Source organism: Hoplias malabaricus, chromosome 12 (assembly GCF_029633855.1).
Source record: "Hoplias malabaricus isolate fHopMal1 chromosome 12, fHopMal1.hap1, whole genome shotgun sequence".
NCBI lineage: Eukaryota > Metazoa > Chordata > Actinopteri > Characiformes > Erythrinidae > Hoplias > Hoplias malabaricus.
The window spans coordinates 41,051,743-41,077,616 of NC_089811.1; the positions used below are offsets into that span (position 1 = coordinate 41,051,743).

The 25,874-nt window shown below is 37.5% G+C and overlaps 1 protein-coding gene across 1 annotated transcript; it reads right to left on the minus strand.

Moving 5' to 3' along the window:
• Positions 1-9,099: 9,099 nt before the first annotated feature.
• On the minus strand, positions 9,100-24,893 carry abcb11a (ATP-binding cassette, sub-family B (MDR/TAP), member 11a). The gene is made up of 26 exons (XM_066685950.1): positions 24,833-24,893; positions 24,712-24,724; positions 24,272-24,568; positions 24,066-24,150; positions 23,832-23,965; positions 22,999-23,170; positions 22,710-22,834; positions 21,798-21,972; positions 20,550-20,663; positions 20,349-20,459; positions 19,992-20,117; positions 18,598-18,801; positions 17,707-17,877; positions 17,361-17,562; positions 17,185-17,266; positions 16,979-17,096; positions 16,642-16,791; positions 16,457-16,561; positions 15,328-15,489; positions 14,972-15,175; positions 14,534-14,775; positions 14,172-14,328; positions 13,389-13,586; positions 12,458-12,664; positions 11,301-11,447; positions 9,100-9,300 (listed from the first exon to the last, which is right to left on the minus strand). The coding sequence occupies exons 1-26, from the start codon at positions 24,891-24,893 to the stop codon at positions 9,100-9,102; spliced, it is 3,963 nt and encodes a 1,320-aa protein (XP_066542047.1).
• Between the last annotated feature and the right edge of the window lie 981 nt (positions 24,894-25,874).

Here is a 25,874-nt window from a genome sequence, read left to right on the forward strand (position 1 = left end):
ATACAAACCACTGAATTTAGGTGTTACTCTCACTTCCTTGGCCACATGTGTATAAATCAAGTACCTAGACATGCAGACTGCTTCTACAAACATTTGTGAAAGAATTGGCCATTGTCAGGAGATCAATGATTTCCAGCGTGGAATCGTGAAAGGATGCCACCACCTGTGCAACAACAAAACTCGTGAAATTTCCTCACTACTAAATATTCCACAGTCAATTTTCAGTGGTCATATATCAAATAGGAAGTGATTGGGAATGACAGCAACTCAGCCATGGAGTGGTAGGCCGCATAAAATGATAGAGTGGGGTCAGAGGATGTTTAGGCACTTAGCGCACAGGGGTCACCAACATTATGCAGAGCTTCATGGAATGGGTTTCCATGGCTTAGCAGTTGAATCCAAGCCTTCCATCACCAAGCACAATGCAAAGCGGAAGTGGTGGGGTAAAGCACACTGCTACTGAACTAAAGAACATTGGAGATGTGTTCTCCGGAGTGACAATTCACACTTCTCCATCTGGCAGTATGATAGACAAGTCTGGGTTTGCCAGTTGCCAGGAGAACGGTACTTGTCTGACTGCATTGTGCCAAGTGTAAATTTGGTGGTGGTGGGGGGGGGGGGGGTTGTGGTGTGGGGTTGTGGTGTGGGGTTGTTTTTCAGGAGTTGGGCTTGGTCCCTTTGTTCTAGTGAAAGGAACTCTTAATACTTCAGCATATCAAGAGATTTTGGACAATTTCATGCTTCAAACTTTGTGGGAACACACAAAGGGCATGGCACTTCCTGTTTCAACATGACTGCGCACCTGTGCACAAAGCAAGGTCCATAAAGACATAGATGAGTGAGTTTGATGTGGAACAACTTCACTTGCCTGCACAGAGCTTTACAACACAAGATTTAGTTGAGAAATTTGCAGCACGCCGCTCATAGCTCAGACAATAAAACACCTCCATATTCCAGCTTCAGTGATTTTAAAAGAGATAAATGTGTGGATTAAGCCAGGCCATTTGCAGAGCATCCCAACATTACTGGAAATGGGGTTTATAGTAGAATGCTAAATGAAAAGTCTGAGGGTCAACCTGGGGTTATCTCTCTAACGACACACATTCAATTGAGTCAACCATTTTTTAATCGTAGCACTGCATGGGCTATTTGCATTAGAAATGCAGGTGAGATGGAAAATCAACAATCAATCATTTAGCCTAATATGAATGATGAATTTTCATAACAGAGTTATTAAATCTCATTCCCAACTGCCTGGTAAGGTGGAAGTGTGGATTTATTGGTATACATACAACAGTTGGAAGTGAAAGAAGGTAGCAATAAAATACATATATTTAAGCATTTCTAACTCAATTTCTTTTTTGTCTGAACTCTACAAAATGTAAAGTAAGTAATGATTTGTAGCTTATGGCAGTCCAGACTAGATTGCTTTTGCACAGGAATGTAATATTAGAAATACTAGAATGTAATGTAAGGGTTGAAATGGGTGCCAACCCCACTCCAGCCACCAGAGGGCAGCGGTAGCCGGGCAATCACCCAAAACACACCTGGTGACCTGGGTCTATAAAGACTCACTAGAAGCAGCTTGAGTTGCTGGTTCTTTGGCACTAGATGTGTGGGAGGGTTTGGCCGGTAATTTGGGGTAAAGGGCTGAGAGTTTTTGCGCTCCCCCTTCTTTCTGAATAAAAAATAATTATCCTGAGAGTAGTGAGTTTACAACTCCCTCTCACCATCTCTTTGCAAATTCATGTCTATGTTCTCTGTCTGCCTGATGCAAAACTCTTGGATATGTAATGGGACTGATATAGCACAGACTAAGTTACTAAAGGCCTCCAAAACTCATACAGGCTCCAAGGCTGCATCTAAATTATATCTGTTTATATTTTTATTTTTAATGTCTGAAACATCCTGAAAGCCATTTGTGACCGATGTGAATATTCCTCATATTCAGTCCTGCTCCGGGTGACTGTCACACTGAAAACACATGTTGGAAGGTGGATTGGCAGCTCAGAAGTGTGTGTGTCCTTGTGAAGGACTGGTGCACCCTCCCGGGTGTGTTCCTGTCTTGCTCCATATGTTGGTAGACTCCGGACCCACTGCAAACCCTAAACTGGATAAGGTTTACAGACAATGATTAAATGAAGGAATGTATGATCTTTCAGCAACAAAAACAGCAGAGGGAAAAAAACTTTTTAATGTTTTAGTGGGATCTCTGCTTGGCTGCAATACCACTCTTCATTTTTGAACTCCTCTGCTTGTTGTGGGTGACTTTATCTACACTTTTTAATTTTCAAATATAAACCTTATTTTCTACAAGGCCCAAGTTTTACTGTTCACCATGAGGACCAGTGTTCTCTGATGGGCTTTTTATCCAGACTTATTTTAGATTTCCCTGTTTTTCTTCTTACTGTTAGCCAATTTGTTTTAGTTTATTAGTTGGTTCATAGCTTGTTTACATATTCTCTTTCAGATTAAGGAAAATTATTGGTTCATTATCAAATACTGAGTTAAAACTACACTAATTTATGTTAAGTTTTTGTGTTGAATATCTTTTTTTTAGTGCACTACACTCTGTCTTCATTTATTACAGGAAAAATATAAAACATATATATAATTGTACAAACAAATATAATTAATCCATGACTCCTAACAGATTAAGTATCAGTGCATACTCAGAGTAACCTAAATTCAATTGTGATGAAACATAGCCATAGGTAAATGGATAGAGTCAACGTGCCATGGTATATATACTGTTTACTGTGGGGTTAACAAAAATCTACATTAAATATAGTCTACATAACATTAATTTAAGTAATGTATACAAATAAAGGCTTTTTGGTGTGAAATTGCCATAATACTTGAAAAGCAAGAGTGCCATTGTTGTGCAGTACTGGGACCCCTCTCATTCAATCATACCACAGGGTCTAGACTAACTGTAATATAATTAAAACTAAATCTCTCATTGCTCATTTGAGCTCTGGTCAATAGGAAGTGTTGTTGCATGCACTGTTCAGAGCTCACAGTGACAACCATGGCTCAGATATGGCTGGGCAATTTATCGAAATTAACTTTCAGAACTTCTAATCGACATTATCTTGTCTATATCAATTATTTTTATTCTGTTGTGTCCCCACAGTGTGTTCATGTACTGTCCCTTTAAAACCACGCTACCAAGCTGTTGCCACATGAAAGCAACCTAAACACTGAGGCTGACCAAGCAACTCAAGCAGCTAATATCAAAGAAAAACACAGCATCTGTGGTTTGGACGTGTTGTATTTGACTATTATTAAGACGACACCGAACAAAAAGAATTTAAACGAGGGAAACAAGCTCCCAGCAACATTAGGAAAAATATCCTACATTTAATACTGGAGCATATTTACAGCAAGCCTCGTCATTGAAGTATGAGGGTCAAAATTACAAAACCAAAATCATTCATTAATCGTGATTGTGGTACTTTTTAATTAATCGTGATATTGATTTGAGCTCATATCGCCCAGCACTAGGCTTAGAAGATTTCAAAACATTTGTTCTTCTGAGAGGCTTCTCCACATCTTTCCTGTGGAGGTTATGCTAACTGTGAGAGTAAATGTGGGCTTGTTTCTGCAATGAGCATTATGTATCAATCTACCTCATAGATTGTGTATTCTAGGGGCACTATTTACATTTTTTCTCTACACATATTAAAGTAAATAAACCCTAATTTTAAACATTTAAAAAAGCAACAGTATAACAGCGTGACACTTATCAGGGTTGATTTAATTCCAATGTAACACAGAACGACAGTGGTTTCTCATGCGTGTCTTAACAGTATGACCAATTTGCATTGCAAATCCCTTAATCCCTTGCAATGGAAGTTTGTATGATGCAGTTCAACACTTCAAACAATAATATTAGATTATGCACAGGATGTAATCGGTTTTTGCAAATCCACTCTGAAGTGTGGGAGTACTAAACTGGAAATCGACACTGACATTCAATAGTGCACACCCAGCTTGTATCTCCAAAAATATATAAAGTAAAAGGAGCAGCTGCCTAAGTTAAGATCATCATGCTCAATGGCAAGAGCTGACTTGAGCTTATGGACACCCACAATGCACGGAGTGGTAGAGCAGTGGAGATGTTCTCTGGAGTGATCTGGAGCATCATTCAGTTCCTTTGAGATTAGCTGGAGAGGGGTTGTTGGTCCGGAGCTAATCCAAACTGGCAAACTCACAGAAATGCTTCATCGTCTAAATACAGCATCAGCAGAAAAGGGAAGCAAATCTCAATATTTCTAAACTTTACAGAGTTGAATGAGGGCTGCTTTGAAATGAACAGGAACCACTTGTTCTTTTTAACCACGCCGTGCTGAGGAGGTTGCACTATTTGCTTTGCCTTAAGGGAGGAATTTTCTTTATTTAAAAGACATTTTGGCTCAGGAGTTCAAGAAGAAAATGAATGATAATTTCACAGAAAGGGGTGATATTCACTTTTCAGTTGAAATGAGTTCTGAAGCCTTTGCTTCAGTGAATGTGCCTGTCGCTGTTTTCAGCATTATTACAAACATTATTTTTGTTTTTTTCATGGTCTTTCCACCAAAAGGAACGGAAAGATTGAAACAACCTCTTAATGTTTTATTGGGAGTGCTTGTTGGATGTAATGTTGCAGCTCATGTCTGTGTACTTGTGATGGCTTTTTGCAATTTGTTCTCTTTTGATTTATTTGTGTGTTGGTTTGTCCCACCTATTGCATTGTATACCATGATGACCAGTGTTAATTCTTCTCAATGGCTAAACATCTTTTACTGTGTCCAGATAATTCCTGTGCAACATCCATCCTTCAGGTGGTTGAAGAGGAATATCAGGATATTAATTAACTCTGCTTTTATTGTCAATGCAGCTGTCTGTCTGCTGGGAATGAGTATAAATGTTGCATATTTTATAATAGATAATAAAGGCAACCTTAATGACCAAAAAACTGATAGGAAAAATCTTGACAAAACAGACAAAGCAGGGTTCTATATGATATTAACCCTTTTTTCCCTCAGTCTTTGCTTGATGTTAGTGTCAAGCTGTGCAACTGCTGTTTTTTTATGGAGACACATGAAAACCACAGAGAAAAGCAGTGGCTCTCCTTATCATCTGAGACAGATGCGGGTGACCGTTATAAGTATCTCCGTACAGGCTCTCCTACATGTCTTCTGCTCATCGTTTGTTGTTATAGATCTACTGTTAAATTTTCAATTAAAATTTGATACAGAAGCAAATATACTTTGCACCATCATCTCTCTGTACAGTTTTGGGACGACCATTAACCTGGGTGTTAGTCAGTCAGTGATTCGGCAGCGAGCTGTGCATGTTTGGCACAAATTCAGACCTTCCAGATCTTTGTCTGTAGCGACAATTGTCCGTTCAATCTCATCAGATATGTTGTCTAGCTAAGCATAGAGTTTACTGTAAAAGCTGTGTGCATCATGTGAAGGGGACTGCATCAAGTCGCCATATAATCAACAAAAAAAGAGCCTTGATACTATGTCAGATTGATGTATTCAGATGTTTTAAGGTACACCCACCGATGGCACAGCTTTTCAGTTGCAGAGTTCAGATAACCTCCACAGACAAGTACAGACTACAGAATTGGATTCCCTGGAAATGAACATGAGCCCAAGGTCATTTATTTACTTAGTCTGGAATATTATGGAGACACCACCACCGATATATGCAGCAACCACCTGCATGGACTGATGTACCCACTCCATGATAGTTTGCTCACCGCACATCAGTTATTTGGTAGAGCCGTGTCAGCACAAGGCAGAAAAAAATGATCCTGGACAGTGTCCACACTCACTGAGTCACTCACACACTAACATGTATGAATAGTTTCAGATAGCCATGAGGAGAAAACACCAAACTCCTCACAAGCACTGACCCGGGACCCTGGAGTTGTGGCAGTGAAACTACCTGTTCCGCCACCGTGTTCCTTGCCTTCATGCCTAATGCCAAGCATCAATTAGAATTTGATGCCTAATTACACTGGCTGTAGAGCTGTGGAACTGAATTCTGAGGTGATGGCCATCCATCTAATACACTGAAGTATCCTGCATTAGTACCTGACCTGACTAATGCTGTATAATGCAGCCTTGGCCTAATGGTTAACCTAACATCCCCACCACCAGGAGGAACATCCACAGCTGAGCATGGAGGAGACCAGCGAATCATCTACAGTCACTCATCAGAGTAACCATCAAAGGCATTGTACAGACTCTTATTTTCTGCTATTTCTTCAGATGTTATGCACTGTCATTTCATCATGTTCTTTTGGAACCAACAACAATTTGGGCTTGGCCTTTCAATATTCAGAGAACAAACAGTCCTTGTTTGGCAAATCATTGTCAATGAACTACTGCACTGAAGGAACAAAAAATATGAATCTGAATTTAGGCCTGTCACAGACAAGTCCACAATTACGTGCATAGTTCTGGGAAAAAAATATTAATTTATTCAGTCTCACCCTGAAAACGAGAGAACTTTCTCAATAAAGACAATAACTCTACAGTAAAGATAAACTAATAATAAAGTTAAAATGCTAGTATGTCCTTGTATTGTTTGGAGTTAAATAAATGTGTACTCTGATATGAATGACCTGTATGAGTTCTAAGCTTTTTTTTCTTTGTTATTGGAGCTATGGATTTACCTGCTTTGTTACTGTCTGTGTTTTGAACTCTGAATGCCTTGCCTGATTAGTGTAGTGTGATATGATGAATGTGTATTAATTTCTAATAAGGAATTTGACTTTCTGAGATTTGATTTTAATACCTTTAAAAAGTAAACTTTAGCTGGTTTTTAGCCATTTCCTGAATTTTGGGGCATATCCAAAACAGCAAAAATAAGTCAATATTACCCACACTTTGTTTTATTTTTTACTACAACCGTGAATGTAACCTATAAAAAAAAAAAGCCCTCATATAATGTTAAGAAATTGTCACAAATTAAAAATAATCGAATAACTAAGTTGTCTGATAGAAACTTATCATTTCAAGGGGACAACCTTTATTCTTTTTCCTTATGTTGTGATAATGAGTTTTTTTGTGTACACCACATTTACAGTTTGCCTTATTCTAGTTTCTCAGGGATTGCATGAAACAAACTTCACAGCTGACCACCTACATCTGAATGTCCAGTTACAATATGAAAGAACAAACAAAGAACAAACCTCCTCTTAGTAAGCCTTGGAAGCCTGTTGATAACCAGTTGCTTTCTGTATTTACATCAAGTCTCAAATATTACACAAATTAGTGGAGATATCTTCTTCTAATGTGAGCAGTTTGCATTGCAAATATATGCATAATGGAAATCTTATCCATCACCACAGCACCCAAGGAACAGAAGTGGACACTGTGTGAATGTTTTCACACACTGAGCTTCGTTGTTGTTATCAGGCCAAAATAAATACCCGTGATATATTGCAAAATGAAATGTGCTTATGATTATTAAATGAGCTGTTTAAATAGAGAGTAAAGGCAGTATTCATTACATTCATTGGGTTATGACTAAAATTAGAAAAACTAATTCTTAAGTTCTAAAATAGAGAATACTTTCCTTCCCTGTATAGGGTGGGCCTTCTCAGCTACAGAGAAACTGTATAGGTACTGGTCATAGAATGAGAATATCATGAAAAAGTTGATTTATTTCAGTAAATCCATTCAAAAAGTGAAGTTTGTACATTACACTCATTCATTACACACAGACTGATATATTTCAAGTGTTTATTTCTTTAAATTGGACGATTATAGCTGACAACTAATGAAAACTCCAAATTCTCAGAAAATACAGAAAGTATTGCAAGGAAGTATAGTTTACTCCATCGTTTGATCACAAAAGCTGTCTTTCACTTTGTGTTTTTTCTCAGCGTTTACATTTGGCTTCTTTTTGTCCAGTTTTGTCTTACACAGACGCTGTGTTTATCTTTGGTACGAGCTGCTCGAGTCACTCGGTCGGCCTCCGCGTTTCAGTCACTGATTTAATTATGTAGCATGAAAATGCGAATAAAAATTTTCCTGAGGTATTTAATTACTGCAATAAAACATAAATCTTGTGCAAATGATCATTTTAACAAAAATAAGAGGTATGAATTCTACAGAGATAAAGTCAATATCATTCCATACAGCACTATGCAGTATAAATAAAAGCTCCTTTTTGGTTATGAATTCACAGAGATAATAAATAATATTAAACCAGGATACAAAAGAGCATAGAAACCACATAAATAAACAAATCAAGGCAGGTTCCTCACAACAAAAAGTTATTCAGTTTGTATCCCTTCGCAAAATCCCCACTGCTAAGTGCAATTATGAACTGCACCACATGTGGCTGCTATTCAGTGCTTCACATTAAGTCATTCATTCATTCATTCATTCATTCATTCATTATCTGTAACCGCTTATACAGTTCAGGGTCGCAGTTTCACATTAAGTACACTCACTATATCCTTGTTTTCAATCATTTTAAAGCTGGAATTGGTCATTTTTCTTAAAAACACTAGATATTTTTTGAATTACTCTTCATGGGAGCAGTAAGTAAAATAAATGCTCTGATGACAAATAAAAAGATTCCTTTTCTATATTGGCCATAGGACTCTGAAAACATTCATTTGGACCAAAAAAAAATTAAAGAGCTGTATGAAACTAAATCACTGACAAAAGAATTTGAATCTGATTTTGGATTTTTAATTATATTTATCACAGTTTGGTATATTTGTCTGAATTTTGAATATCTGAATGATATTTATATGGCATTTGATAAATTTGAAATAGTGAGGTGGTGAAATATTCAGATTTTACAAATTCTGGTTTAAAAAAAAAGGTCAACCATCTGGGTTTCTCAGGAGAACGCCGGGACCCTCCGCGACCCTGAACTGGATATTCTACTTTTAACAGTTTTCTTACACAAAATTTATAACTAGTTTATAACTGTACATTTCAGATTTAAAAAATTAATCCTAATATTAAACATAACAATAAAATCTGAAACATAACTATTCTATAATTTAAGCTCTTGAAATACATGTTATGACAAATATACAAAACTAATATAACTTACCACTGCACAGCCGTGTTTTTAACTAATGGGTGCACCTGTAGTGACTAGCTTGTAGTAGGCTGCTTTCTTTGCCATGAGCTGTTCGTGTGTCCCTTGCTCTAAGACCACTCCCTGTGACATCACAGCAATAATGTCCGCTGTCTGAATTGTGGAGAGTCTGTGGGCAATCACAATGCAGGTGCGGCCTCGACGAGCTTCATCCAAAGCTGCCTGTACTGTCTGAACATGCAAAAAGAAACAATGAGCCAAAAATCAAAGTTAACAAATGAGGATGTGTGGCCTGAAGAAGTGCAAATGTCCTAACATGAAACTTTAAATAGTTATGCACTGTTACTTTAAATGTGCATTTATTTGTTATTTGTGCGATGTACAGAATGTGCTCTTTATTGAACCCATACAATGTGGCAATAAGCGCGCACACACACACACACACACACACACTTATTTATGTCAGAAATAGGAGGATAGTAACTAGTGACTTTCATTTGTGTACAGTTATTTAAGTAAAATCTTAATGGATGTATACTTTCTCAATTTTCTGTATTGTCAAATAGTAAGTTTCTGTTTTATAAATGTCTACTGAGTAAACGAATCTTATTTTTACTCAGTTAAATTTAGTAACTCTTTTATTATTTTAATTTTATTGATGTTTCATTTTGTTTATTTGATAAATGCAACCTGTTTCGCAAATGGACTTTTATCTATATTTTAGGATTATTCCAAAAAACAGAAACATAACACCAGACAAACAAATGTAATATATTTGTACTTGAGTTGTTGTATACAAACCCCATTTCCAAAATTTTGGGAACACTGTGCAAAATGGAAACAAGAACAAAATGCCATGTGGAAATAAATTAAACCCATTTTATATTTGATTCCAGCAACACGTTCCCAAAAAGTTGAACTTGGGCATGTTTACCACTGTCTGGAATCATCACTTGTTTTTACACTCTGTAAGCGTTTGGGAGCTGATGAGGCCCAATGTTGTAGTTATTAAATGAAATGTTTCCCCAGTTTTCTTGTTATACGTTTTCAGTTTCTCAAAACCTTGGGGTCACTTTATTATTTTCACTCTATGGTGCATTTGTATTTTTTCAATGCAGGAGCAGTCTGGTCTAGTTTAGCACCCAGGCTTTATAGAAAAAGCCTTGTTGTAATCGATACAGAATTTGGATTGGCCTTGTCTTACTGAAATAATCAAGGCCATCCCAGAAGTTCTGGATGGCAGCATATTGCTCCAAAACCTATATATATCGTTCAGCAAGTCATCCATACATTGTGCACTAATGCATCCTCATACCATCACGGATGCTGGTTTTTGGATTTTGGGCTTTTTCCAGATTCTCTGAATATTTGCATGATATTATGTATGAAACAAGATGTAATCTCTAAGTTATTATCAGTTTTTTAATAGTTACTCTTTAATTGTTTGTTTACTTGTTCACACAGTTTTAACTGAGGGTATAATTCCTCCCCATCTTTACTTCTGAAAGACTGCATCTCCAAGATGCTCCTTTTAAACACGTCACTGACCTGTGGCCAATTTATTTGATCCAATTTTATAGCATTACCCATCTTTATCAAGCCTTTGTTGCTTGCCACCAAGCAATTTTGGGACTTATTGCAGGGATCAGTCAAAAACAGTAATATTTCTCAGTTTCAACATTTGAAATATTGGCTTTGTATTTTGTTCAATTAAATATAAGGATTAAATCATTTGCACATCATTGCTTTCTATTTTTTATTAACATTTTGTGTATTGTCCCAACATTTCTGGAAATTACGTTGGTATGTTCTTGTGCCATTATCCACTGTTATATTAAACATTACGTATGGATTTAAGGTCTCTACACACCTCTGAATATGAAGTCATTTTCACAATACATGACATGCCACATGTTAATAGCTTTTATTAAAATATTCACATACTGCATGGCAAAGAATTAAAAGAAAGTGTATAAATTTGCTTTCTTTGTTATGAAAAATGCTCCTTTTACTGTTTGTAATTACAAATAACAGCATGCTCAGAAACGCCTACTTTGAAAAAATGTATTATGATCTTATTTCTTATTGCAAATCCTTCCTTCATATTAAATCTACATATTAAATATATAATGCACAAACATGCATATTTAAAAAGTATAGGTGTTTTATTCATTCATTTTACCGTATCTCTTTATATAAAACAAAATATAAACATAAACAGCAGTTCATACCTTCTCACTTTCTGTGTCCAGGGCAGAGGTGGCTTCATCCAGCAGCAGGATTCTGGGGTTTTTGACAATGGCACGAGCAATGGCTATACGCTGCTTCTGCCCTCTGGAGAGCTGAGAGCCCTGAGCTCCAACTTGAGTTTCATATTTCTGTGAATCAACAAGAGAGGGGACAAGAGGCTTTGTGTTCATTCAGTACAACAGCATTAATTATATTATTATTATACACACCATATCTATACACTGTATTTATATACCAACCAAACATAAAATTATGACCACCATTCTGTCAGCTCCATTGACCATACAGGAGCCCTTTGTAGTTCTACAATTACAGACTGTAATACATTTTTTCTCTGCATACTTTTTGTTTTGTACTTCAATGATTGAAATACCACCACATACCAGGTATGTTCTGTGTGGTGGATCATTCTCAGCAGTGACAAGGACATATTGGTGGTGTGGTAGTGTGTGTTGCGCTGATCTGATGGAATCAGACACAGCAGTTGCTGCTGGAGTTTTTAGAACCCTCAGTGTCACTGCTGGCCTTAAAATAGTGGACCAAACAAACATATTCAGCCAACAGTGTCCTGTGGGCAGTGCACCGTGACCACTGATAAAGGACTAGAGGATGACCAATAAAGCAGCTACAGATGAGCTACGGTCTCTGACTACTTACAGACCTACCTTGTTGGTCCACCTTGTACATGTAATGTTTAATAAAGTAGAAATTTAGTGGACACAGTGATCAAAAACTCCTGCAGCACTGCTCTGTCTGATCCATGCATACCAACAAACACACACTAACACACCAACAACACATTCGTTTTATTGCAGCACAGAGAATGATCTACCACTGAAATCATACCTGCTCTGTAGGGGTCCTGACTGCAGAAGAACAAGTGCAAAGTGGGTAAATAAAGTATGCAAAACATATGGAATATAGTCTGTACTAAAAAGTGCTCCTCTGTGGTCCGTGGAGCTAAGGGAATGAACAGTGAGTGTAGAACCAAGGAGGTAGTCATAATGTTATGATTGACAGGTGTATATTTTCCAGGATTATTTGTTTGGGCTTTCTATCACACAGCATTGGTAGTGATGTTGTTCAATAACAAGTATTATTTATATATAGAGGATGTTTGTGGAGCAATTTTACTCACGTCAGGCAGAGACATCACAAAATCATGCAGATATGCCTTCTTAGATGCCTTTATAACTTCCTCCATGCCGAGGGAGCGTGAGTTATCTCCATACTGGATATTTTCTGCTATGGTGCAGTCAAAAAGCACAGGCTCTTGAGATACAATTCCAATGTGAGACCTCAGGAACGGTACATTAACACTTTGGGATGGGTGTCCATCTATCAGCTGGAGGCAAGAATGGGTATTAGAATTTAAACACTTCTAAATTCATTAAATGCTGCCAATTGCACTAAAGGTATTTTACTGACAGACGTTCTTGAAATAAAAGAACAGGTTGAATAAAAGACAATGAATTGAATCTAAACTGGAATTACAAATGGTTAATGGTTTTATGTGTGCAAATTAACCAGTTTGTATGTTTACGAATTTAATTAAATAGAATTCAGTAACCCAAATACAATCCCAAAATATTCAGTCACATTTAGTATTCAGTAGATTTTATTTCAGTCCACTAGCTTTCACTTTAGATGTTCAAGCAATTATTTAAATACATATTTTTATATTCTGGGACCCATACAGTGAAAGCGAGTGGAATACATACATATATATATATATCTTAGATTTTCATTCATTGGATGAATTTCTTTAAACACATTATTTAAAACCATTATTTATTGACAGGTAAAACTAGGTATTGAATGACAACCTCAAATAATACATGAGGAGAGATTTGGAAAATGTTAAACCAACACATTCACACACCGAATACCACGCTCACTGGAATAATATTATTTGGTTTTATTCATTTGGCGTTATTTGAAAAGGGAGTTTGTAAATAGCACTTCCCAATTTTCCTAAAATGCTGAAAAAATATATAATTCTCCACAGAGAGAAATTATATATTTATATATAGTAGCTGAAATAAAGCAATAATGCTACAGCATCTCACCACTTGGCCTTGGTCTGGGTCATAGAATCTTTCCAAGAGCTGAACACTCGTGCTTTTGCCACATCCGCTGCTGCCCACGAAAGCCAGTGTCTGTCCAGGGCTCACTGCCACCTCCAGTCCCCTCAGAACCTGGATGTCAGGCCGGCTTGGGTATGTGAACTTACAGTTCTTAAATTCAACCCTACCTTTAAAGTCATCCTTCAAGAGACATTTAGTAAAACAAAATTTCAGAATGCCACTGATCTCATGGGATATAAAATACAGATAAAATACTGATATGTCCAAAGAAATAAAAGACTATATATTTTTTTCAATTGGTCAGAAAATGCTTAAATTAAACCAATATTTTCAGTTAGTATATATTTTTAATATTTGTTTATTTCTGTAACTCCTGTTCAGGGTTGCAGTGGTACTGGAGCCTACCTGGAATCATTTTTGAATATTAAAATAAAAATTAGTAAATTAAACATATACAATATCAAAATACATTTAAATGCTTCTTATACATGTGCTTTGTAATATATAGGAATAACTTCAAAAGGATTGACCTGAAGTGCACTAACAGACCAAGTGCTAGGCTGGGGTCTAATTGCTTTCAATAAAGACTATCATATTGATTAAAAATCATATTGGACAAATGTAGAAAACCAGGCAGATTAAATGAAATTAAAAAAAGAATTAAAAAAATGAAATGTATATATATTTATGGTTTTTAACCTTAGGCTGGATTAATTTAACCAGTTTTACTTTTGGTTTTACCAAACAGAACTTGAGTTTCCTCACCCATCTTTGTCCCTCTGCCTGATTAATACTGATTTTGGGGACTCTGTCTAGAAGTCTGAAGAATTGGATAGCAGCGATTTTGGCTTTGGCATAGTCTGGTGTAAAAGATGATGCTTTTCCAAGAGCTGTCCCACTAATTACAATGGCTGAGATCACTCTAAGGGAAAAATAAAAATAACACTAAAAACAAAACACCAGCAGCAACACTTGACACCACCAAATAATTCATCTGATCATACAGTGTATATTTGTTTATAAAAAAATTAGTTTATTGACTTACATATATATAATATCTCTACTGGAACTTTGCTGATTCACATGAAAAGATAAAGATAAGATAATTACCATGTTTAAGAGCTTACCTAAAAACAACCACATAGTGAAGTCCTTCATATCTAACCAGATAGCCACCATATCTAAAAGAGGCTGCATATGCCATGAAGATAACACACTGGGCAAAGGCAAAGCAGATGGCATAGATGTTAGCTTTCTTCTTGGCTGCTTTATAAGGGGCTTCCAACTGTTGCTCATACAGATTCACAAACTGCTTCTCTTTAGCCAAACCCGCAATGGTCCTGATATTGGCCATAGCTTCACTGGAGACCTGTCAGAACAAATCTAGATTTAGATTCAGATTCAGAATGCTCCAGTCACTCTGCATTGTTCACGGGCAGCTCAAAATTGACTCACAAAGCAGTGTCATTGTTGATCTTATATTAGAGTTATCATATTAGAGGATTAGAGGATATTACACCAGTGACAAGGGCTTCAAAACAAAGAAACAAATATAGCTATATCACCTGTCCTGCTGACTCCATTGCTTTTTTGTCCTCTTTAGCAAACCCAGTGAGCATTTTAGATTGGAACACCCCAGAGAGGCCGATCAGGGGAAGAAAACACGTCACTACCAGACTCAGCTTCCAGCTGAAGTAATAGGCAATGATGAAGGAGACTCCAATGTTGGTCAGTGAGTTAACAATCATGCCGATCTGAGAGCCAGTAGCCTGGAGTAAACAGGGCATTTTCAAATATTCAAAATTGAAAATGCATAATAATAATAATAATAATAATAATAATAATGAACTAATTTTTAAGTAAAGCCTCAGTTTATGCAGATAAACAGGCTGCTGTATATTTGTCTGCCAGGTCTACTCACCCCTTGCACCATGGATGCATCAGTAGCCAGTCTAGTGGTAAGAGATCCAGGACTGTTTACTGGGTCATCAAACCATCCAATCTCCTGCTTAAGTATGGCCTGGAAACCAATCTTCCTCAGCCTGCGAGTCAGTAGCTCACCAGACTTAGCAAAAGCATACCCCTGAAATAAATACAGTATTTTGCTTAATTTTAGCATTTTAGCATTTCAGCTGTCACGCAATTTAATGTAACTTTCCCTAATTGTTTATAGTATTTTAGGAATGTTATATAATGAATAGATGACAGAACAAAGCACCTGGTTCTGTTTTATATCTCACTATGGGAAACCTCCCCAATGGTGACAGATCATGGAAGTTCTTATGGCACATTTCGTGGCTGTGTGATGGGCTTGTCGGTGGTGGGCAAGAGAGCTATAAAGTCGTCCTCAGCGAGTGTTTGCTAGAACAGCCATGTCATTTATGGCCATTATATATTAGTCTATGTATTTTTGTCTGTCTATCTACTTAACTGTATATCTGTGAGAACAAACAAAGGGATACAGCCTTCTCTCTATTCCTCCCTCTGGATTTCCCCCTGGTCAGCCATGTGAACTTGAACTATTTTAACTGTACACAGGCTTTTCTTGTACAGTGTCATTTCGCATGAGGTCGGAAAGCATGCAAAAAAAATTAGTTAGCGATATACAGTATTTCACATACTGAGATACCAAATAAATGATGGAAGAAAATGCAAGGTTACTAACATTTGCATGAGCCAATAATAAAGCATAAAATAAATCCAAAGTTCAACAGTTGAGGAGGACAAATAACCATGGAAGCTGAAAAAAAAACATGCAGTCGCAACACTTCTCTACTTGCACTTCACTGGGAAAGTGTGTTCTTTGAACGGTGAATTTGGAAGTTGCACCTGCACCTGCACAGGGGACAGACGCCTCCAGCATGGATCAGTGTTCTGATTGATCTGTCAATTAACTGCCAGACATGGTGCCATAGGTACTTCCATAATAATTCCTGGCAGAGTGTTTCCCATAATGAGATACCTCACTCCTGATTCTCCTAAGAACCATGATTACACAGTATAGCACTAAATGAATGAAGCAGTCATGAATATTACACACAGTATCTTACTTGTAAAAACTGTGAGAAGAAGCTCATACATCCCACGATGACAAACAGAACACACACTCCATTAATCTGCTCTCTCTGCTCATCCAGGTCTCTGATTGCAAATGTCTACACAACAGAGATTTAGTATTGTCATCATATCCTGTGCAGGAAAAAACATCTTTTGTGGTTTTAAAAATACCACTCACCCCTAAAATCTGGCTGAACAAAAGGGCATAGATGGGATTAACAGATCCATTTACAGCTGCTCCTAAAGATCCTAGGAACATGTATGGCCATTCAGGTTGGTTGTACTTCAGAATTCGAGCTACGGGTGATGATTCAGTCAAATCATATTTCTGGGGAAAAGGTAATAAATATTTAAAACAAAAACAAACAAATAAATAATTAATATAAAATATATATTAAAAATGTGCGAAAAATAGAGAACCCACATTATACCATTCTGAATGAATTATAGAAAACTGGCCAAATACAGTCTGAAACCTGAGAAATCTGCTCCCTCAAAAAAAATATACATATTACCTTTTTTTCTTCATCCATCTCCTGTTTGAAAGTGTCCAAATCAAATCTCAGTTCTCCAGAGATGGCGTCAATGAAGTTGTTGGACATCTGAGACTGTGACCTCATTCGCAGGGATCTCCTGTTACATTTTGAGCTCATTTTCGTAAAGCTACTCAAGACAAAATATCTGATTTAAAAAAAACATGTTCTTTCTTTGTGTACATTACCTTAAACTAGATTCATAGCTTCCCCTCCTGAAATTTCTTCTTTTTTCAAGGCCGTCATCTTCAGGGAACACATTCTCAGAAGCTGATGGTATTGGAGATGGAGTTAATAAGATGAACCATCTGAAAGACTTGTCACTAGCAATGTGTCTCAGAGCTCAAATTTACAACCTACTCACTGCTGTTTGTTTTCTGATTGGACGCATCGTTTCCTTGGTTCTGAAGTGTAACAAGAGTTAAGTAGACTCCTTTCTGCTCCAGTAGTTCACTCTGTGAGCCCCTCTCCACAGCGCCGCCATGTTCAAAGCCCACAATTACATCTGCATTACGGATTGTAGATAGACGATGGGCAATTGTGATGGTGGTTCTGCCTATTCGAGCCTAAACGTACAAAACATTACTAACTCCAAGTGTAAACGAAGTAATTGTGTAATAATGCTCAGGCTTGTAAGTGAAAGATAAAGACAACAGTGCCAGTTAATAGATTCATTGCTCATTTTAAAATTTGAAGCTAGTTGGTGTCACCTTGTCAAGAGCTTCCTGCACCACAGCTTCACTCTCATTGTCCAGGGCTGACGTGGCCATATCCAGCAGTAAGATTTTAGGGTTTCTGACCAGCGCTCGAGCGATTGCAATCCTCTGCTTCTGCCCACCACTCATCTGGCCCCCACCATCTCCAACAAGAGTATCGAATTTCTGTACCAAGGAATCAGCAGTTATCAGAAAATATGTGCAATCTAGGTGTATTCTTCATCATCCAGTAAAAGTCGTTACCATCGATTTGACCAAAGCTCCAATAGTCATATATCTTTCTCTTTATGACATTTGTACTGTGACATTGGTTTAAAATGTATGTGTTGTGTGTATGTGGGAATGAAGCACACTCAGGTGTTCTCTCAACACAGAGAAACGCCAATCCCTGCTCTATGTCCTTGTTCTTTATGGAGTTTTAAGTGCAACTGTGTCTCCTGACTCTTTCTTTGATGCTTGCTACATTATGTTTTTATGTGCTGAAAATTATGATACATGGTATGTGGCATGATGTTTACATTTTCTGACCTTTATTTAAATATCCACTGTTCTAATGGTCAGTGTTTTCCAGATGGTGGCTGACTATGGAAGGTATATGTAAATGTTTTTTTTAGCTTAGTGTCTGTATATTGAATTCATGAAAGGGCAATGGAAAAAACATTTTTTACTTTAATAATGTTAACATCCTACTTTCTGTTTGTGGTTTTCCATGACAGTAGGTGGTTAAGACAAAACTCAAAACCATACGATAAAAGAACATGTAAGGTACATTAACAGCCTTGACTTTCCAAACGTTAACTAAGAAATCACACCACCTTTTAGTAGATAAGATGAAACACTACTAATTTAGATACCATTGCATATGATAAGAGGTTTGTTCTTTACCTGTGGCAGGTCCATGATAAAGTTGTAAGCATTGGCCTCTTTGGAAGCCTTTATGATCTCCTCCATGGTGACTCCTGGTCGACCATAGCGAATGTTCTCCGAGATGCTGGTGGCAAAGAGAACTGGTTCTTGTTCTACGATTCCTATCAGTGAACGTAACCACTGGATATTCAAGCTTCTGATGTCATGGCCATCAAGGGTGACCTAAAGATGCAGAAATCTTAGTTTATGAACTATGTATCACACTTTAATACAGTAGCTTTGAATACACTGATGGGTCTAAATGACTAAAACATTGACTTATTAAATATGGAATTACATAAATTACAAAAATAATGACGTTTATAGTAAAATACTATAATTAATAAGGATGGAATTGTAAAGCTGGTTCTATCTGAGATAGTTGACCTGTGTAATTCTGGTAAACATTACACATACATTTTTATGTGAACAAAGGCTCTTGCAAAAATGAGTCTTGTTATTAAAGCACCTGTCGGATCTAAAGGCAGGGGCCTGAGACAGTGATAGTTTTTAAACTTTTATTATCAGTTTGCTTTATTAGCACATGGGGAAACTGCGAGAAAGGACCAGCTCAAGGCCTGAGACCTGACGCCTGAGATGGTTATTTTATAAAATGTGGCTGAAAAGTAATGAAAGCACTGTTAATGCCATAACAAATAATGTACAGTCAGGAACCTAAAAAATCATGTAGTCTGGAAATAATTATCAAGGGGTGTGATGTAATTGGGAGGACAGGGAGAAGCCAGGTGTTAGTCAAGTGAGGATGTGAAGAAAAGAAACATAATTAATGGGAAGTAAAAGGAGTACGGGAAAGAGTAAAATGGCCGGAGTATTGATAAGAACCTTTTCTAAAAAACATACAAACTTTCTTTTGGACCGAATAGCGTCTAGTAAACAATGTCTGAAGAGTTAACCGGAAGAAGAAGTCCTTATATGTACATAGGGAATAAGGTACCTTTTGATTGTAACGGGATCCAACACTGTGGAGTGTGTGGAAAAAGTTGGGGTAATATCTTTATCACCCCTGAATACTGTATAAAAATGAGAGCTTCACAAATGCCTTTCTGGTACGTCTTCCTAGACCTACCCAGGTTAATGTATCTATAGTTTAACCTGCTTCATGAACGCTTTTTTGGTATCTCTTTTTAGGCTTACCCAGGTTGATGTGATTATACTTTAAAGAATGTTTAAATAAAGTATGGAACCTGTTCTCTTTAAACCTGAAACCTGTGTCAGTGAAATTTTTTAGTAACTGACTTTTTTTATGGTAGATGTGATTTTTTTAATAAGGCACATACAAAGCTAAGTCAGACTTTAAAGGAGAAAGCTCTTTCGACCCGACAACACATAGTAAACACTGTGGTGTGGATTACCATTCCTTCTTCAGGGTCATAAAATCTCTGAATGAGTTGAATTGCAGTACTTTTTCCAGATCCACTAGGTCCAACAAATGCTGTCATCTCTCCAGCTTTAACCAACAAGTTTAAATGATCTAAAATCTAAAATCAAAGAAGAATAACTATTATTTCAGTGTTATTGTTAGTACAAATACTTATATCTCCCTGTTTGTTATTTTTTTTATGTATTTACAGAATGTAGCCATAAAAATGCCTTCAAAATCAAGAATACATATTCTTTCTCCAGAGTTTTATAATAACTGTGACAATATGCAATTTGAAATGTTGCAATAAATAAGTACAAAAAATTATAATAAAACAGAAGCATCTAACCTTCACTTCAGGCCTGGAAGGGTAGTTGAATTTAACATTGTGGAATTCAATGTCACATTTAACTCTGTCTAACTTGTGTCCTTCCTCTGAGAAACAGTTGATTTTTGGGATCTGTGTGAACACAAGGTTGGCAGTAAATCATTGTATCATCAGAAGAAGTGAAAAGTGTCAGTGTGCTGTTATTTTCTCTATGAGATTTACCCTGTCAATGGTGTCAAAGATGCTTTTGGCTGCAGCTCGACCAGAAGCAAAGGCCTCTAGACATGGTGAAGCCTGGCCCAAATTCATGGCTCCCATAAGGACTCCAAAGAACACCTGCACAAAAAATAACAGCAGTGCTCTTACTGAAGTCTTCCTATATTTTCCTACATTTAAAGGTACATATACACAGTTTGGGCGGCACGGTGGTGCAGCGGGTAGTGTCACACAGCTCCAGGAACCTGGAGGTTGTGGGTTCAAATCCCGCTCTGGGTGACTGTCTGTGAGGAGTGTGATGTGTTCTCCCTGTGTCTGCGTGGGTTTCCTCCGGATGACTGTCTGTGAGTAGTGTGGTGTGTTCTTCCTGTGTCCACGTGGGTTTCCTTTGGGTGACTGTCTGTGAGGAGTGTGGTGTGTTCTCCCTGTGTCTGTGTGGGTTTCCTCCGGGTGACTGTCTGTGAGGAGTGTGGTGTGTTCTCTCTGTGTCTGCGTGGGTTTCCTCCGGGTGACTGTCTGTGAGTAGTGTGGTGTGTTCTTCCTGTGTCCACGTGGGTTTCCTTTGGGTGACTGTCTGTGAGGAGTGTGGTGTGTTCTCCCTGTGTCTGTGTGGGTTTCCTCCGGGTGACTGTCTGTGAGGAGTGTGGTGTGTTCTCTCTGTGTCTGCGTGGGTTTCCTCCGGGTGACTGTCTGTGAGGAGTGTGGTGTGTTCTCCCTGTGTCCGCGTGGGTTTCCTCCGGGTGACTGTCTGTGAGGAGTGTGGTGTGTTCTCCCTGTGTCTGTGTGGGTTTCCTCCGGGTGACTGTCTGTGAGGAGTGTGGTGTGTTCTCCTTGTGTCTGCGTGGGTTTCCTCCGGGTCCCACGGTCCAAAAACACATGTTGGTAGGTGGATTGGCGACTCAAAAGTGTCCTTAGGTGTGAGTGTGTGAGTGAATGTGTGTATTTGTGTGTTGCCCTGTGAAGGACTGGCACCCCCTCCAGGGTGTATTCCCGCCTTGCGCCCAATGATTCCAGGTAGGCTCTGGACCCACCGTGACCCTGAACTGGATAAGCGCTTACAGATAATAAATGAATGAATACACAGTTTGTGATTTTATGTGACAGTGAGTTTAGGAATGTATTCAATACTCAGGATTTTCTAACATGATCATGTTTGTTTGTAATATATGAAGCTCTTCCAATCCAGAAATGTACAATTATTCTTTAGTAATAAATGGATGTAAATTACTCTACATTTTAGAGAGTGGCTTGTACCTGGATTAGGGCTCCAGGAGTGAGCTCCTTGGTGTCAATGACAAGCTTAGAGCCATACCAGAAGGCCAGCGCATAACAGAGGAAAATGATGCACCACAGGTAACCCTGAAATATTCCAATGATAGTTCCTTTCTTCACACCCCAGGTCTGAGCCTCTTCAAGGTTCTTGTCATATCTGTGATAACAAAAATAGTTTGTTTCATAACTGGATTGAACAAAAGTAGCCACTGCTTCCCTTTTAATTTCTGTGTTTTTTAAATGATTATTAATTTATAAACCTTTAAAGAACCTTTAATAAATGTACTGTAAACCTTTTTTAGGGTTTATAAAATTTTATATATTTATAGAAATATCAGAGATTAAAGATCAAGGCTGAAAATCACAAATGAATGCCTGTGAGCTTTGATCTCTCAGACATCACTGCATTATAATTGACATGCTACAGTTATGGTTATAATGTTTTGGCTTGGGCATGCTATCGCAAGCCTTTGTCAATAACCACGCATTATTGCTGTGGCACTTACTATGCACAAAAGAATCTATATGTAATCAGTGCTGAAATGCAGCAAACGTATCCAGGCACAAGCTCACAACAAACAGAATGACACACAATTCAAATGTGAATTCTGATTTACTGGGTCAACTTTAAGACGGATTATGCAAATAAGAGATGGTGTATTCAGCATGGAACACTCAGATATGTAAGTGTTACATATAAAAAGCCTGTGTCTGTCATTGTGTGTACAGATGTCCATAGCAATTCTTTTAAAAGTCACATAAAAGTGCATTTTCTGCTGTGCTGAGCCCTGAGTAACAACAACAGAGTATTGTCCCCATTACAGAGATTTTAAAGCTGTAATTTTTAAAGTAAAAGTATTACATATTGGTCTTTTACCAGACATTAGTGAGTACCTCTCTGTCTCCTTATCCTCTCCTCCAAATGCTGCTACAGTTCTGATAGAAGAGAGAACTTCATCAGCTATGGCTCCAGCTTTAGCGTAGGCCTGCAGCTCACGCCCTGTCAGCCTCGCAACGGCCTGCAAATATGGAATAAACAAAATAAACCCCATCACAGAAACTCAACATTACAACTGTAAAATATAAGGCCTAATGTCTGGTTACAGTGATAGAAATGAACTATTAAAACAATGTTGAGAAAGGTTGTTGAATATTATACTCTGTTGGAATAAGAAGCACTGACCATGGCCATTAGTCCTGCAGCCAATCCAATCAGAGGACTCACTGCAATCACCACCAGAGTCAGCTTCCATCCTCCAATAAAGCCCACCAAAAAACCAAAGATGAAGGTGGACATCCTCTCAATGAATATAGCTAACTGGTCTGCTATTGCATTGTTGATTTTATTAATGTCACTGTTACACAAAGATAAAATTCATACATGTATTACAACAAAATACAATTATAATACTGTGTAAATGTCTTAGGAACTTAAGCTGTTTAAATTCATTTATAAGAGAAGTAGATGTGGGCATTTCTAGGCACCTTGGAATTTGATTTGATTTGATTTGGTGTGCTGGGATGATATTGTATGATAAATCATACTGTCATTATAATGATGAGTGATGCAATATGCATAACCAAATCGCTCCAGTTTTAGTCATTGCCATGTACATGGAACTTTATTTGACAGCTCAGCACTCCCAGAGGAGAACACTAACTACATAACTGTGGTGGTAACTGAGAGTGGTTTTAGCTAACGCGCTAAGTGATGGGAGAATTGGGATTCTTCTGTCCACCCAGAGAGAGTAAGGCCATTTATAATCTACTGACTCCTGACCACAGGTGGCTATACCTTCATACCTTCACTGGATATAGAACTTACCAAAGTTTAGACCATTGCACCATTAAAGAACCCCTTAAATAGTGTATTTAATAAAGTTAGTTTGGCAAATAGCTAAGATTTTGGCACATAACTGTATGCATAAAATAAAAATGCAATGTAAATGTGCTTGCGAATTAAGATATCAATTATTTGTTTCATTCAGTGTCCAACAAACAAGAATTCAGTGTTACTCTGATATCCTCGTGTTCAGCTCCCCGACAGAAGTGCAGTCAAACCAGCCGATTTCCATGCACATGATCTTCCTGAAGTATGTTTTTCGTATTCTTTGTGTCTGTCTTGCAGCTGTAGAAACCCACAGGTAAATCTGAAATAAGAAGGGATCCATATTGTTTCTTTGCCATTTTTTTTTTTTATGACACTGACGTATTTGAGATGTGTATATTTCAGAGTTTTTTCTTTTGTACCTGGAAGTAACTAACGAGCAGCACTCCCAGCCCAATGCCAACATAGTAATAAGCAAACATAGTCATCTGTGCCTCTATGTCCTCACTGTGTATGAGAAAAGAATCAATATATGGTTGATATATTTAAGGTTATGTAACCATCATGAAATGTATGGTTCTACAATTGAACCACAAAGATTCAAATACTGTTCATTTCCAGAACTCACCCACAGTGCACAGTGATGTCACCTTCCAACTCCACAACAGACCCATTAATCCAGGTCACTGTGTGGTTGATGCAGGTTTTGTTGGGACCAGCCAGTTCCTGAATCTCCAGCTCATAGGCAACAAATGTGTTAGTCATCATGCTGTAAACAAGCAGCATGAGAGGGGATGCTGCCCCATGGGTGAGTGCACACAAGCCCCCCACCACCATCATCACAATGTCTGCACATGTAGCAAAGCGGAACAGCTGGAAAAAGCCAACTCCCAGAACCTTTTCTCTGTTTTTGTTGTTCTTTTGTCTGAGGAATGAAGGTAACGTAACATTGTTAACCTTAACGCTTATCACCACTGTATTTCTGTAATTATAGTATTTATTTAAACTTTTAAATCTATTGACCACAGTGAGAATATATATTATTATGTGTAGGAGTGCAGAACCCACCTCTTTTCAATGGCTGTGGTATAAAAATATCAAAATGGTTAGATACAAGAGCACATTCTCATACCATTTAAAATAAAAATGTATAATGAACACGTTCAACATAAAAACCTACAGGCCCTACCTTCTTCATCTGCACTTATTTTCATATTTTTGTAAACCGTGCTCCGTTGAGCTTCCTCCATTTTTAGTAAACTTGTCTGTTCAGTAGATAATAAAACACAACATGAAATCAGGTTTTAAAAAACAGCTTTGAAATATTTCCTATACACTTTCCAAAGTGTAAACATGTATTTTCTTTTCTTGTTCAAAAACCAGGATCTGTGATGACATGGAGTTGCATCGCTGCCCACAGCAGGGGTGATCTGTGTACATGTGAAGGTACCATTGATGCAGAGACATATTGGTATTTTGGATAGACATATGCTTGTTAAAACTGGAGCGATATCTTTGTTCAGGACCTCCATGTCCATCTCTGGAGGACAATGCCAGACTACAAAGACTACATTCTACAGCGTTGTGGCTTCATAGACAGAGTGTGCAGTTGACTGGCCTGCCTTCAGGACCTAACTGATCAAAAATGTATCCCCACATCATGAAGATGAAAATCAGGCAACACTGGCCACAGACCTGCTGAGTAGCTTGTGGCTTTTAAATGGGGAAAAAAATTCCACATGCGTTAATTCCCAAATGATTAAAAATTACATTTATCCAATGGTAGACCCAGTGGTCAACATAGTTATTTGTATTGAAAATACTGAATATCTTTTCTTTGTCCTTTTGTCTTTTAAATACGTTTTCAGCTGAACTAAAAAATTACAGTTTTTATTACATTTTTCAAGGGAATATTCATACATTTCTAGAAAAGGTATGTAATACTAAATAATAATTTGTATCCATACTTTCTGTGTTATAGTTCACCTGTGATTTGCTATATTTATAGCACCATATCATTTTGTAATCATAAACATATCAAGTTTATTGATTATTTTCATCACTTTTTAGCATCAATTATAAAAACTGGCTGGTGAAATAAGGCCAGGTAAATACTCACTTGTTTTTTCTGTAAATCCTTTTTAGTTTCCAGTTGGGTCTGTACAGAATATGGTCACTATCAGTAAGTATAACCCTTCAACTGGATTTAAGTTATCAATGTCCAGTCCACG

Bases quoted from the DNA above. Each gene is read 5' to 3' on its own strand.
- abcb11a (XM_066685950.1), bottom strand. From the start codon at position 24,893: ATGGAGGAAGCTCAACGGAGCACGGTTTACAAAAATATGAAAATAAGT. The intron at 24,151-24,271 runs GTGAGTTCTGGA...TCTCATACACAG, and splicing joins GACATCACTGTGCACTGTGG to TGAGGACATAGAGGCACAGA. The intron at 14,329-14,533 runs GTAAGCTCTTAA...TTTTTCCCTTAG, and splicing joins CACTATGTGGTTGTTTTTAG to AGTGATCTCAGCCATTGTAA.